Consider the following 13315-nt stretch of genomic DNA (forward strand, 5'->3'; position numbering starts at 1 on the left):
ATATACAAATATTGACAACAATGGGCAATTTGTAATACACAAATTACAGTAAACCCACTTAAATGAGCAGGCCTACTGTATCCTTTATTCCAAAATAGGAAAAGTGACCCTAATAACTGCTTTCATATTTTGTGAAATCCCTTTAACACCAGCTTGGTAAAAAATAAATCTCATGGACATCTAGAATCAAATGCAAAAACAATGTTGAACAGTGTAATATATCTAATGTCAATTATAGATTGATTTTGAGAGGGAAAAAAAGTGTAAAAAGTGAGCAAAAAAAGTGTGCAGGCCATCCTTGGATCCCACACAAGAATCACAGCAACTGACTGAGAAACTTCAACACTAACTGTCTGCTTTTATCATGAAAATACCATCTTCTTAGAGATGTCACCAGCAAACAACCTTCTGCTTACTCCCTCAGGATGCTAGTCTCCTCCTAGACTCTATTAGTCAAAGTACAAATCAAGCTGACAGAGCATCACAACCCCCCCACTCAAGGTTCAAATCAAGACTCAAATCCACAAAAATAGACCTTGGGAGAGAAGGCAGTGGCGGAGTTTCCGGTGAAACACCTTATTTGGTTTACACTTTAGTAGAACATGGACACAAAAGCTAATGTGCTGTCATCCATTTTTAATACAGGATCAAAGAGGTGCTGGGGTCTATTTTGGCAATGTTGAATACAAGGCAGTTGTTGATACTATCAATCCACTGCAAGACACACTAACTCATACATTAATTTAAAACCACCTTACATGCATCTATGGGATGTGAGATCAACCTGAAGCTTTTGGGAAAAACCTACACTGACAAGAGAAAAACATGCAAAATCTGTAATTAATATAACAAGATTTGAAACCCAGTCCCAAAAGGCTGCGGGGCAGAAGGGCTAACCACTACACCATCCTCTACAGTATCCACAAGCAGGCAATCCAAGCCAGGTCCCATTAGTAGAAAACTAGTATTGAGCAAGTTAATCTCGAAAAAAAGAGGGAAGTGACATGCTTGTCCTTGAACGTTTTTTGTCTGACTGCACTGTACACATGACAATGCTATGGCTAGTACATACGTGCACCATATTATATGAAGTGCCATTGCAAAAGATGGCCTAGCAAGCATTAGGATGAACTAATCATGAGACAGGAAATGTTGCATACACATTAGCTCATATTTTGAGATTATGAGCTCTATGAAAAAGAGATCGATATAAAATAATTATCATTATTTCTTATATATTTAATGCTATTCAATGTTATTATATGCAATACATTTTTGCATTCTCTAGTAACTTTATTTCTTGTTTTGCATTGTATTGTGCGCAGAGTTTCCTAGGATGTTTATTATTATTTTTTTTTTGTTCTTTATTTCACCTTATACAATTTCTTGTATTAGGAATGTGTTAGTTTTCGCATACCCCTTGGAGTCAGAGCGCAGGGTCAGCCATTGTACAGCACCCCTGGAGCAATTTACAGTTTAAGGGTCTTGCTCAAGAGCCCAGCAGAGTAGGATCTCTTTTGGCAGTGACGGGGATTCGAACCGGCAACCTTCAGGATACCAGTGCAGATCCTTAGCCTCTGAGCCACCACTCCGTCTAGAATTGACAGGTTTATTTCTAGTAATGTATAATCCTATTTGTTCTAAAAGGTTTACATTAAAAAGCACTGTATAAAATTAAGTGGCTTTTTTCACCTATATTTTACTTATTTTGTAAAAGCATTAGTTATTGATTGCTAAAGCAACTTGATTTTGGCGTAGATCATGAAGGCCCATACATCAATTCAATTTTCTTATCCAGCTCATTCCATCATAGGGTCATAGAGTTCCAAAGCCTAGCCAACAGCAACAAGCAAAAGAAAGAATGTGTAATCAATCCTGGATAGGACTCCCATACCATGAAAAGTGCCATATAAAATACACAGTTATACCTTATATATTACAGTATGTTAGATCATACACTGCGGTGGGTTGGCACCCTGCCCAGGATTGGTTCCTGCCTTGTGCCCTGTGTTGGCTGGGATTGGCTCCAGCAGACCCCCGTGACCCTGTGTTCGGATTCAGCGGGTTGGAAAATGGATGGATAGATCGTACAACCATGAAAGGTGCCATGTAAAAGAAATAGTTTTACCTTTATGGTAGGTAAGCATATTATTAGGCGATAGGTTTTATCAAGAACTATATCACTATTTCATGAACAAAGCACCCTGTAATATTTTGTAGAAAAGGTGTTATGCAAAACAGTTGTTTTGTCCTTCTGTCATTTTGTAAGTTTTTGTAAGTTACCATATTGTTTGTTCATGCAATGCATTTAATCAAGAACAATAACATTACAGTAGTTAGTGGTGGCACCTCATTGTTCTATGGCAAACCTTTTAAAATTCAAAAATACTTTATCTAAAAGTAACGAGATACTGTAGTAGTTAGTGTTGCTGTCTCATCACTTGAAAAAACTGGGATCAAACCCTGACTCAGTCACTAGAATATTGTATGCATGCACCAAGCAGTCACTTAGATAGTGTATACACTATAAAGGACTGTCACCACATTCAGAATGGGTTCAGCATACAGTCATCCAAATTCTCATTGTATGAATAAGTGTACTCGGCAAAGACCTGTCAACCTAGTGCATGGGTAGTTACTGCTTTGTATCTGCTTCCTCTAGAACAGGCTCCTGCACCCCCCCCCCCCCTTATTAATCTAGGACTAAGCATGCACAGAAAATGAATAGATTGCTGTACTATAATTCAATTAATAAAGCACCTCATGAAAATATTCAACAGGTTGGCCACTATATAAAATGGTTGTTAGGCTTGATTAATGGTTATTTGCACATGTAATAAATGTTACCTCTTATTGTATTATTAATTAATTAACAATTTTGCTTGTTTTGAGGTTTAACAAGAAAGGCTCAGTATAAAATAAACAGCTTTTACCTTTATGTCTTGTTGTGTGTTTAATTTATTTGTTTATTTTCACGTGCCTAACTTTTTGAGTCTCTCATTAATATATCACCCCGAAGGTCACGATGAAAGGGTATAAAATAGTATCTTTTTAATACAATTGATTTCACTGTCTTAATCAGGGATTCGCTTTTCTTGCATTGTTATCTGATTTTGTCTATGAAGTCTGTCACGGAATCAAATAGATGGACTGAAAACATAGCAGCAGCTGCTTATGTACCAATAGACCTCACAGAAGACAACTTCCAAGAATGCTTCAAATTATCTCACTAAACTTCTCTTTACTATCGGGGTCATTAACTTCATTATAGACTTACTTTTTAATCATTTAGGAATCTTGTTAACCAGCTGAGAGTTTCTGCTTACTTAGTATTGCTAAACTCAACTGATTTGTAGGTTAAAGAGCCCTGTAATAATTTTCACAGTAAGAGGTTCTGTTTAATCAAAATCTTTGGCAGTATGATGTAGTTTCTATGGCACTGGACCCTAAGTCACTAGGCTGGTCCTTCAGTTCTCATTCATGCCTCACTCTGTAACCAGGATCAAGCTTCTTAAGGTGACTTGTTCTGAATTAAAAACAAACAAACAAACAAACAAATAGTTGCTAAATTCATGATCTTTCTAAAGTGGCTTTGGATAAAGATGTCAGCCAAATGCACAAAGTTACATGCTTCATCACATGTTCCATTGATTTTATGCATTTAAGGCACTGTAAACGTTTGTTTTCCTTAATGTTTTATTTTATTGCTATTTGCACATGGTATGCTTTGTGTTGGTGTTTACAGAAGCCTATTCCTGGCTAAGTAATATTGTAATATTGTGCCATCATGCCAGAAGACCGATTTTAAACTGAATTGAAGTAGCCGTTTAATCGCACCTAAAATAGTTAAAATAGTAGCAATATGTAAATAAATAAAAACACCATGCTCCTGCTTGATGGCAACATTTAGGAGAAATACTTTACATACACACATACACATACATATATATAAACTCTTGCATTCTCGCCAAGCTGCGTTCGCCGTGCTGCTTTCATCTATTGGGAAACAAGCTGGGAATTAGATTCATTTATTTACTTTGGCTGGACTGCCCTGTAGGATTTACATGCTAAGGCAAAATGAGAAAAAAAAACTCTGGAGATGTAAAATACACCTTCCTTTTCCCTGGAAAATTTCAAAACCAAAACAAATCGCGACCGCAAATATAATAAGGAGCGTATGACCTAAATGGTAGACCGACAAAACCTCCACAAACGTGGGGTTAACCACACAATATCACCTCCTCTCGCCCCCCAAATATCTCCAACCCCCATCTGGGCACTTCAGATATTGAAACTTAACGCTGCCTGTCAGAACTGTCCAAACAACACGTTGAAAACCACAATGGGCAGTGGAGTATCCCAGCAGGGCACAGTACAGTAAAAAGGGCTGTAGCGCTGGCTGGCATGTAAGCGGCTTGCTGAATAAACGGTAAACTTCAGCCGCTGCATTCCGAAAGAACCAAATTACAAGGGTCCACGACGTCATAATCTACCCACTGTAGTGAACAGTGTTAATTTTCAAAATATCGGGTACGACAGCCTTTCAAAAGAAACAATCAGAAGTGTACATTGTTCCTTACATAGCCAATACCATACAGAATTGTTGCATTAGTTTCTTATTGCAACGAAAAAGTAGCACTCGTGTAAACAATACTGTGTAAGGCAAAAGACATCTTTAATATCAAAGACTCAGCCTTCTGCGGTGGGTTGGCACCCTGCCCGGGATTGGTTCCTGCCTTGTGCCCTGTGTTGGCTGGTATTGGCTCCAGCAGACCCCCGTGACCCTGTGTTTGGATTCAGCGGGTTGGAAAATGGATGGATGGACTCAGCCTTTATTTTTATAGCGCCACTCATAATGCAAATTTTAATCTTGCACTAACAAGAATTACTTCTGTGAACTCAGAACTACATCATCTTCCATTAATCTCATGAAGAGAATAGCGCCTGTGCAGACTGTAACCGTCAGGCGCAAAGTGGGGAGAACTCCGCAAAGTCCAATTTGACAGGTTCAAGTGACCAGTTACCAGATCTTTGAGATGTAGGGGGAAAACGGAGTGCCCTGACAAAACGACACAGAGCGAGGGCATGCAAACCCCACACAAACAACTGAACCGGTTTATTCAGCAAGGAACAGAAAAGCTCAAAGCGTCGGGAACATGGAAAGTAACAAGCAAGTTACCGCTCTTCGGCTCCGGTTGAGGAAAAGCAGATCGGGATACAGTATAGCAAACGCCCCCAAACAAATTAATGGAGTTAACAGCGGAAGCTTTTTCCCCAAATGTTTGGACTCGTAGTAATACTAAATCCATTTGATCGGCTCACGTAGTCTTGAAAACTGGCCTTATTGGATCTTTCCTGGGACAGTAACGGCCCTTAAAATGATCAGTTTTGTAAAATACTTCCAGCGCATTTGGGCCTATAGCCTAGAAAGCTATAAACTAAAAAAAATAATGGGACTGAAAAAATTGATTGTGCTGTACGGAAGAGAAATCAGTGACTGATAGCTTTCTGTATTTATGGTATTTAGGTACGTGATTTTTATATTCTCAAACCTACTTAGATCAATTCAGGGTCATTGGGAGCCGGAGCCAAATCTGGCAGCATTGGGCGCAAAGACCTTCTATAGCAAAAAAGAAAAAGAAAAAACACGCTCCCGATGGAGCATGGCCAGATGACAAAGCTTTGTAATTAGCCGCGGGGAAAAAAGGTCAATAACTCTTTGATCAAAGAACCAGCAAGCAGAACATATCTGGACGTCACTTTCCATTTGTACTGGAGAGCCCCATCCAGCTATGGTGTCAAGAGGGATTATTTTAATTTACGCGTGCATTTATCTGAACCCTGCAACCAACGCCCCCCACCCGACAAAAGCAGAGTTCAAGTTAGACTGGAACGCAGAGTTTAATAGGAAGATTAAAAACTCGGCTTTTGCATGGATGGACTCAGTGGATGCGTGCGCCAAAGGCAGTGAAACGAAAAGTCTGGAGTTTACTCAGATCTCTGAAAAAATAAACATGAATTCTGGTCTTTTAATAACTGTTCAAACACAGAGAGCTATTAAAATACCATCTGCGTGTAGATTTCTACCTCACGATTGTTCACCTGACAAGTCCTTTAATGGAAAGGTATGAACTTGATAAGGCGGCATTCTGAAGTAGAAATGAAAGGGACGACTGAGAGGGAGGGAGTGGGTTCTTAAATATTGACTCCTTAATCGGAGCACGCACATATGAAGCCAGCCGACTGGCCCTTATGAAGAGCTGTTTTCCAGGCTGCGAAACAATTGTGCCAGGGAACAAACCGAATCGGGACATCTGCGGGGCATACAGCGCTTCCAGTGCTAAGATCCCATGATGACCGTACAAATGAAGGGATGTAAGGGGGGCATTCGATTCTTAGGAGGAGAGGGAAAAATCTATTCAAATGACAGTAATCCTTTACACAAACGTAACTAAAAAAACAAACTCAGGCGGAAATAAAGAGGCCATGGATGAGAAATGTGAGGAGCGTTAACTTCAAACATTAACTCTGAGGAGGGAGGGGATTATTTTGGCAGCAGATCCCATCAGAGACGCTTACTAGTGTTCAGATAACGAGCTGACCTTGAAAATCTCAACCCCTAAGCTCCCAAACTTCATGCAGCGCACGTTTGCCGGTTAACAATTCAACTTTTATCTTGGAGGCAAATGCTTTTGTGAAAGATTGTTCCTCCCGGCGCTGCTTTTAATCATTCAGGACACACATTTCCCTAATAAATTCCCTCTTTTCAAAGCCACCGATTCCTTTCCAGCCACACGATGGTATTTGCGGGCGATTGGGTGGCAGGTGGAGGGAGGGAAAGAGTGAGAGTGAGCGCGAGAGTGAGAAGAGAAAGGGGGGAGGAGGCGAAGTGGGCACCTGGAGAATGAAGAGTTAAGCACAACGTGTGCACATCTTTGATGTTTGAATTAGGATTATTCCCCAGCTCGTCTAGACAAACCGGATTTATTTTAAAAACCTTTGAAGGAAGAGCAAGAAGGCCGATTTATGGTCGCTAAGATGCTTATTAAACTGTAGCCAGAAGGGAGTAAAATAGTTTAAAATCATCTGATCGAAAAGCACATAACCACAATCTGTCCAAACCCGCAATGCCTGGGCGCGCATAACCTTGTTAAAAGTGTAGGGAAGCCCGAAATCAGCTCGGAGGCTGTGAACTTCAAACATATAATCAATAAAAAAGAGTGAGGAGAAAATCAAACAAAATAAGGAAGAAAAAAAGATCTTACAGACAGATCTTTATTGGGAGACAACATCCTCATTGTAATCTTTGGTACAGCAAGTGTAAAGAACACATTAAACAATATCCATGTTAATGAGCGGGAAGTGCTTATCGCTAAAAAGTGGTTTATAAACGCGCAAACACATTCAGTATCAAATACTGACTACCCATGTGAAATCACAAAGTTTTCGTAAAGTTCAGTTCCTGCACAAATAAAACATAAAAAACACACGAGTATGTGGCCTCTGTAATTAAATATGTGCACACAAGCAACAATCTATAAAATTCACCAAGACAAGAATGCAGATGTTTACCAGATACTGCTACAAGATTAATCCAATCGTCTTAATATACTTGGATCTGTAAATGCAAGACACTATAACACAATAAACACTCGGATACCACACAGGAAGGTACAATAATATTAGCCGTTCAATACATAAATATGCAAATAAAGAATGAACTTGCGACCAAATCACTTCTACGATGCATGGACTGCTTCAAATTGAACATAACATCATGCATCTATAAATAAACACAAATGCAAGAAGGTGTTTGCTGTCAGGAAAACAAGATACACACACGAAATACTCATCCAGAAGATAAGCAAAGGACGGGTGCCACGAAAAAGCAAACTCTAGGAAATGCATGAAACGAATCGACCTGAAAATCAGTCCAGGTGCACACATGTGCCCCACGTGAAACCCTACCTATGAGGGGTGCGCAGAGTAATCGGATTTATTTATGCGTACACACGCTCCTAGGAGGCTAACACGATTTCATCTGGAAAAAAGGCACAATTGTGAAATCACTATTGGATACAAGGACACAACGTAATATTGGGTGCATCGGCTTGCCGTTAACAGTCCGACCAGAGTCCCGCAAGGTCCTAATGACGCAGAATAAACAGTTGGCCGCTCACGCGGCCGCGCACCACGTGAAGACTACGCTAGAGTTGTAAGGGTGCGCGTGTTTCTCGTGTGTGAGTGTACGGGCGCGCGCGTGCGTGTGTAACTTCGTGTAACTCGTTGACTTGGAGGCCAGGGCCGCGCACCCCAGCGCATCTGTTCGAGGGTCAGTGCGAGAGTCCAACCGTACTCCTGTAGTAAAATAGAAGCCATCTTGTAAGTACTCTGCCCCACTGATCTATCACCCCCCGCGCCACTCACCCTAGCCCACAGACAGACAAGAAAGTTGAGACCAGTTATCGGCGGTCTGCCGGGCGACTTGCAGGGAAAGTTGAGCGAACTTGTAAGAGCTTACCTGTACAATCTCTCCTTCCGCACTGATGGTGGCCCCTGCTCGGGAGAAGCGCCCCTGCAGCCCGGTGGTGTACGTAGTGTAATCCCCGCTGGGGCTGGACTCGAACAGGACCACTTCCACGAAGGCGGTATCCTTGGCCAGAGCCGCGGCGGCGGCCGCCAGTAGCAGCAGCGCCAACAGCGACTGCGCCCCTCGCCTCCGCGCCGCAGACACCATCATCTCGCCGGCAGGATCGGCGCCGATCGGGGCATACTGTCCAGGAGGGTTTCTTGTCTTTCTATGGGGGAACAGAGAGCGTGGAAGTACAGTAAAATCCCAAAGGAGAAAGTTAAGGTGGGCTCGCTCACGCGTTGGACTTCATTAGTTCTCCATTGCAACAGCAATCTTGTCAGTCGGCGATCAGGCAGCGCTGCTCACTCGCTCCCCCTCCCTTTCGGTCTTTCTTTCTTTCTCCCTCCCTCTCTCTCTCGATTGCTTTTTTCCTCTTTCCAGCTTCACAAAGCGGATCTCCTTTGATCTGGGAACACGTGATTCACTTTGGTTTTTTTTTTTTTTCTTTTTCTTTTTTTTTTTCTTTCTAAAAGGGTTATCCCCACCCACCAATCTTCATGACCCCCTCATTTTCCACTCCCAAATGTCAGCTGCCAGCGTAATTAAGGAGGATCGCGCTGCCTCGCGCACAAACGTCAACAGGGGCGCCTGCGCGTGGCCGGTCCGCGGTGTGCGAGCGAGGGCCTCGGATTGAAGGCGCGTGTGTCCTTAAAGAGTATTGGGGCTGTCATGTTGTCGGTAACGCAATTAGTCAGTCAAAACCCATAACATGTAAATAATGGAGACCCCTTAAAAAGGCATGAATCTGCCCTGCTACTGACCACTCGCTTAGAGTTGTACATAGGTTCGTTCTTTCTGTACCATACAGGTCATACTATCAATTTGAAAAACTCGTACTCGATACACTATGTGGGTTTTTGCGGCTATCTTTGGCCTCATAATTTTGTAGTTTACTTTCCATATACTGTATTATGTAGTGTCTCTTGCATTTGCACCTTCACGAGATCTGCATGCAGTGATTGATTTAGACACACAAGCCTGCTTGATGTGTCCACTTTGCTTTTTGTGACTGTCACGTTTTAGTTTTGTGCTATATTTAACCCCCCACCCCTTAGAGTGCAGCTTCCACGAGTAATATCTCAGTTTGCTCTGCAACGCAAAAAGAACCACACAAAGCAGCAAAATATGAAAAGAGGTGGTGTTGTAAATAAAAAAAATACGTATTTGAAGATTTGTTAGTTTCTTAATACTTGGCATATTAATTTCAAGAGTGGGTTAATCTCTTTTATCCATTACCTGAGTGAAAGGAGGAACCAACTCTGGATGGGGTTCCAGTTACCACAGGCAATATGCACACTTGTGATGTACTTAAAAGAAACTCCCAAGCAATTAGGATGTAAGGGGAGTGTTTAAACTCCATGCAAACACAACCATTAACCAGGTAAGGATTAAAACCCAGGGCTATGAGATAGCAATGATACCCACTGTGCCACCATACCACTGCTAATTTTAAGAGCGTATACACTATTCTGTGTACATGTGGCATGGAGGTGCAGTAGGCACCAGAGCTCAGAGCCCCAAAAGCTGGCAACAAATCTCAGTCCCAGTAGTCATTTCCTGGTGTTTGTATGGGTTTCCAGGGTACTCTGTTTTTGCTCCTAAATACATAAAATGTGAAGGTTAAGTGAACTGCCAACTCTGAAATGACCTGTTATGAGAGACTTTAGCTGTATTATTGGAGTGCACATGCCTTACATTTGATTCTTCCAGAGGCTCCCCTTAAAACTTAATTTTTATTACATTGGCTCAGTACATTTTCTATTTTCTGATTAAATTTGATTGTATAAAAAATAAGGCATGATTTCAAAATGTGCTAAAATATTTGTTTTCCTCCCCCAGTGACCTTGCAAATCTGTTTAATCTATTACAATAGTCACTGACAGCAGCAACAGATTCAGTTCGGGACAATGAGCCACCAGTTCATTACTGGGCTTATCAGCTCACACTGAACTTATTTAATATTTTCAGTTAACATAACGTACTGTATGTCTTTGGGATATGATTGACAATAGAGTGAACATCCCCACACGCTTTGGGGGATGTGTGTTGGGAAAACATCACACACAGGTTCCTAGATCTGCAGGTGTTATGTGCTAAACCCTGTGCAACCCACATTCATTTTGTGCATCAGAAAATGTTATTTGGGCAGTGAATCTTTCCTAAGTCCAACATTTGTGAAATTTCAACCAGTTTTGCTGTTGTCAGTAAGGATGCAACATAGAAGAAATATTGTGCATGACAAAATAAAAAACCTTAACCTTGTAGTGTAAAACATATGAAGGTTCTTTTGAAATATGTCATACCCAAATTGTTTTCTATTATCACAACCTGAAGACTGACTGGTTAAGTGATTTTCACACAAAGATAGTATTGGGGACTGATCTGGTAATCATTTAACAGTCATACTCCAGCACATTAACTATAAGACACATACCCTCATTGCTAATAATAGCTAATCTAAGTCTCAAATTCAACTCGAGAGTGAACAAATTGTTCAGTATGTGACAGATATTTTGAACTTTTCACGAGTCAGCTGAACGTACCTTTGTTTGCTAAATTCATGCCTTTAGGTTATTAAAAAGCCATGTAATTCTTTAGGTGTCTACCATCTAGTATATGTTTCCAAATTAGAGAGACAAACATATGTACCATATGTCCTCCTCACTTCATGCTTGTGTATTCCTGAAATCTTGCATAATCGTTCCGTATTTGTTTGCCCTGCAAGTCTACAGTCATCACTTTTACTTCATTCTGCTCATTTTCATTGTTTGACAAAAAAAGAACAATTTGTTGTGAAATCTATATTACCAATAAAGTAATTCTACACATTCAGTAGTGTAAAAGTTTTTGAAAATTAACAGCCAAATGGAATTTCCATCACATACAATAACACTTAATGCAATGTGGTGGTGTTTCCATTAAAATCTATAAACACAGTCAGTTACTAGCACACATTCAGACCATGTATTTTTTTAATGTAATACAGAAGCAAAGAATCTCACACATATCAAGAAGAAAGCTTACTTAATGTAGTACTTTTCTATAGTGAACACTACCCTGATGTGCTTTATTTGCAAAACCTTTTCTATTTTGATGCTGTAACAGGCAACTGTCATGCAGAGTGCTAGTGGCGGGAACTAACAAAGTAGCCTCGTGCTTTTTGATCCAGTGCATTATATGCTTGGCCATAATTGAAGTGACATTTTAAAGAACAAGTTGACCATTTCATCCAGTCACACCCAGCACCTGGCTTCTATATACAGTTTAAGAGGGAGTCCTAAAGGTAAGCATGCTGTGGTGGAACTTTGAGACAGTTACAAGGCAGGCAGCAGATGATCTCCAATGTCTAGCAGGCTTATACAGGGTAAGCAGTGACGACAGGTATTCTAGGGTGTGAGAATTTACAGCTTAGAAATAAAAGCTCAGGCAACTGTTTCTTTGACACGCTATACCACACATCTCTAGTTAAGATTGCTAAAAGGCATGTAAAAAACATTTATTTTTTTTAATACCTCTGTACAAAAGTGAAAGGGAGTTTTGATATTACTTGTATGTATGCATGTGTGGCTCCCATGCCAGGCTGGCATTTCATGGTGTAATCCTCCACCCCACCACAAGTATTTGGCAGAATAGCCTTACACCTTTTTCATCCCAGCTCAGCATGATGCCATTACAATGGAAGAAGTTTTGCTACTTTCATCAGATTCTATTTATTAGCACGGCTACAGAATATAACAGATAAGAAAAATAAGTTTGTTTATACTGTATATGATTTTTTAAGAGATGCACAGTTTCAGTAGTTACTGTAAATCTGCTTCTTTAAGTGCTGGGCCTATGGTTAAATTCTCAGCTTAGTCCCTGTCCTTGGAATTTGTAATTAAGTGTGCCTTTGCAATATAGAAGTTTACCTTCTAGTGTTGGTTCCTGCCTTGTACTGGAAGCTTCTAGGACACGCTCTGAGTTCTCATGAATCTGTAATAGAAAACCCTGGTTGAGAGAAGTGCATCAGTTTACAATATGACCACTGCTGGGCTTTATTTGAAGTGTGTTGGATTAGTGCATTAACAGTGTTCTCTTCATAGTTAAGATTCATTAGAGTGCTTTCAGAACTTGGGAGAAAACTGTTTATGTGACTGTATTCTATTGAATAACATCTATAACAGATAAATAGGCAGGTGTGAAAGGCACTATATGACTATTAATGCTTGCTGGTTGTGGTGTTGTAGACTGGTGATATGTTGCATGTTGGTGACAAATACAAGTATGCAATTCATTACACTCTGTTCATCCATCCAATGAGTCTGCGTACCCAGAGCAGGGCTAGTGTACATGTGGCAATAAATCTAAACTTGAATGCATTCTAAAAGTATGACAGGATGAAATCTATCCATCCATGCATCTATTATCCAACCCACTATTTCCTAACACTGGGTCATGGGGGTCTGCTGGAGCTAATCCCAGCCAACACAGGGCGCAAGGCAGAAACAAATCCCTAGGCAGGGCACAAGCCCACCGCAGTGAAATCTAGCCATGTTTCAAGAAATTTTAAAGAATCGAACATTACATTATATGTGTTGGCCTATACAGGGTGTAACTGGGTCTCTTTTCTTGCCAAGTGAAATAAAAGCAACCTTCAACTGATAGCCCTTCACATGAAATGAGGACAATACTGTCAAGTATACT

General features: G+C 40.7%; 1 protein-coding gene across 1 annotated transcript in view; it reads right to left on the reverse strand.

Annotated features, from left to right (window-relative positions):
- Positions 1 to 9217, reverse strand: part of znrf3 (zinc and ring finger 3) — a 134997-nt gene extending 125780 nt beyond the window's left edge. The window contains 1 exon segment of the mRNA XM_028825250.2: positions 8522 to 9217. Within this exon segment, the coding sequence (XP_028681083.2) occupies positions 8522 to 8740 (219 nt within the window). The 5' untranslated portion in view covers positions 8741 to 9217.
- Positions 9218 to 13315: the final 4098 nt, after the last annotated feature.

The sequence above is a fragment of the Erpetoichthys calabaricus genome, chromosome 18 (genome assembly GCF_900747795.2).
Source record: "Erpetoichthys calabaricus chromosome 18, fErpCal1.3, whole genome shotgun sequence".
In the NCBI taxonomy this organism is placed as follows: domain Eukaryota; kingdom Metazoa; phylum Chordata; class Cladistia; order Polypteriformes; family Polypteridae; genus Erpetoichthys; species Erpetoichthys calabaricus.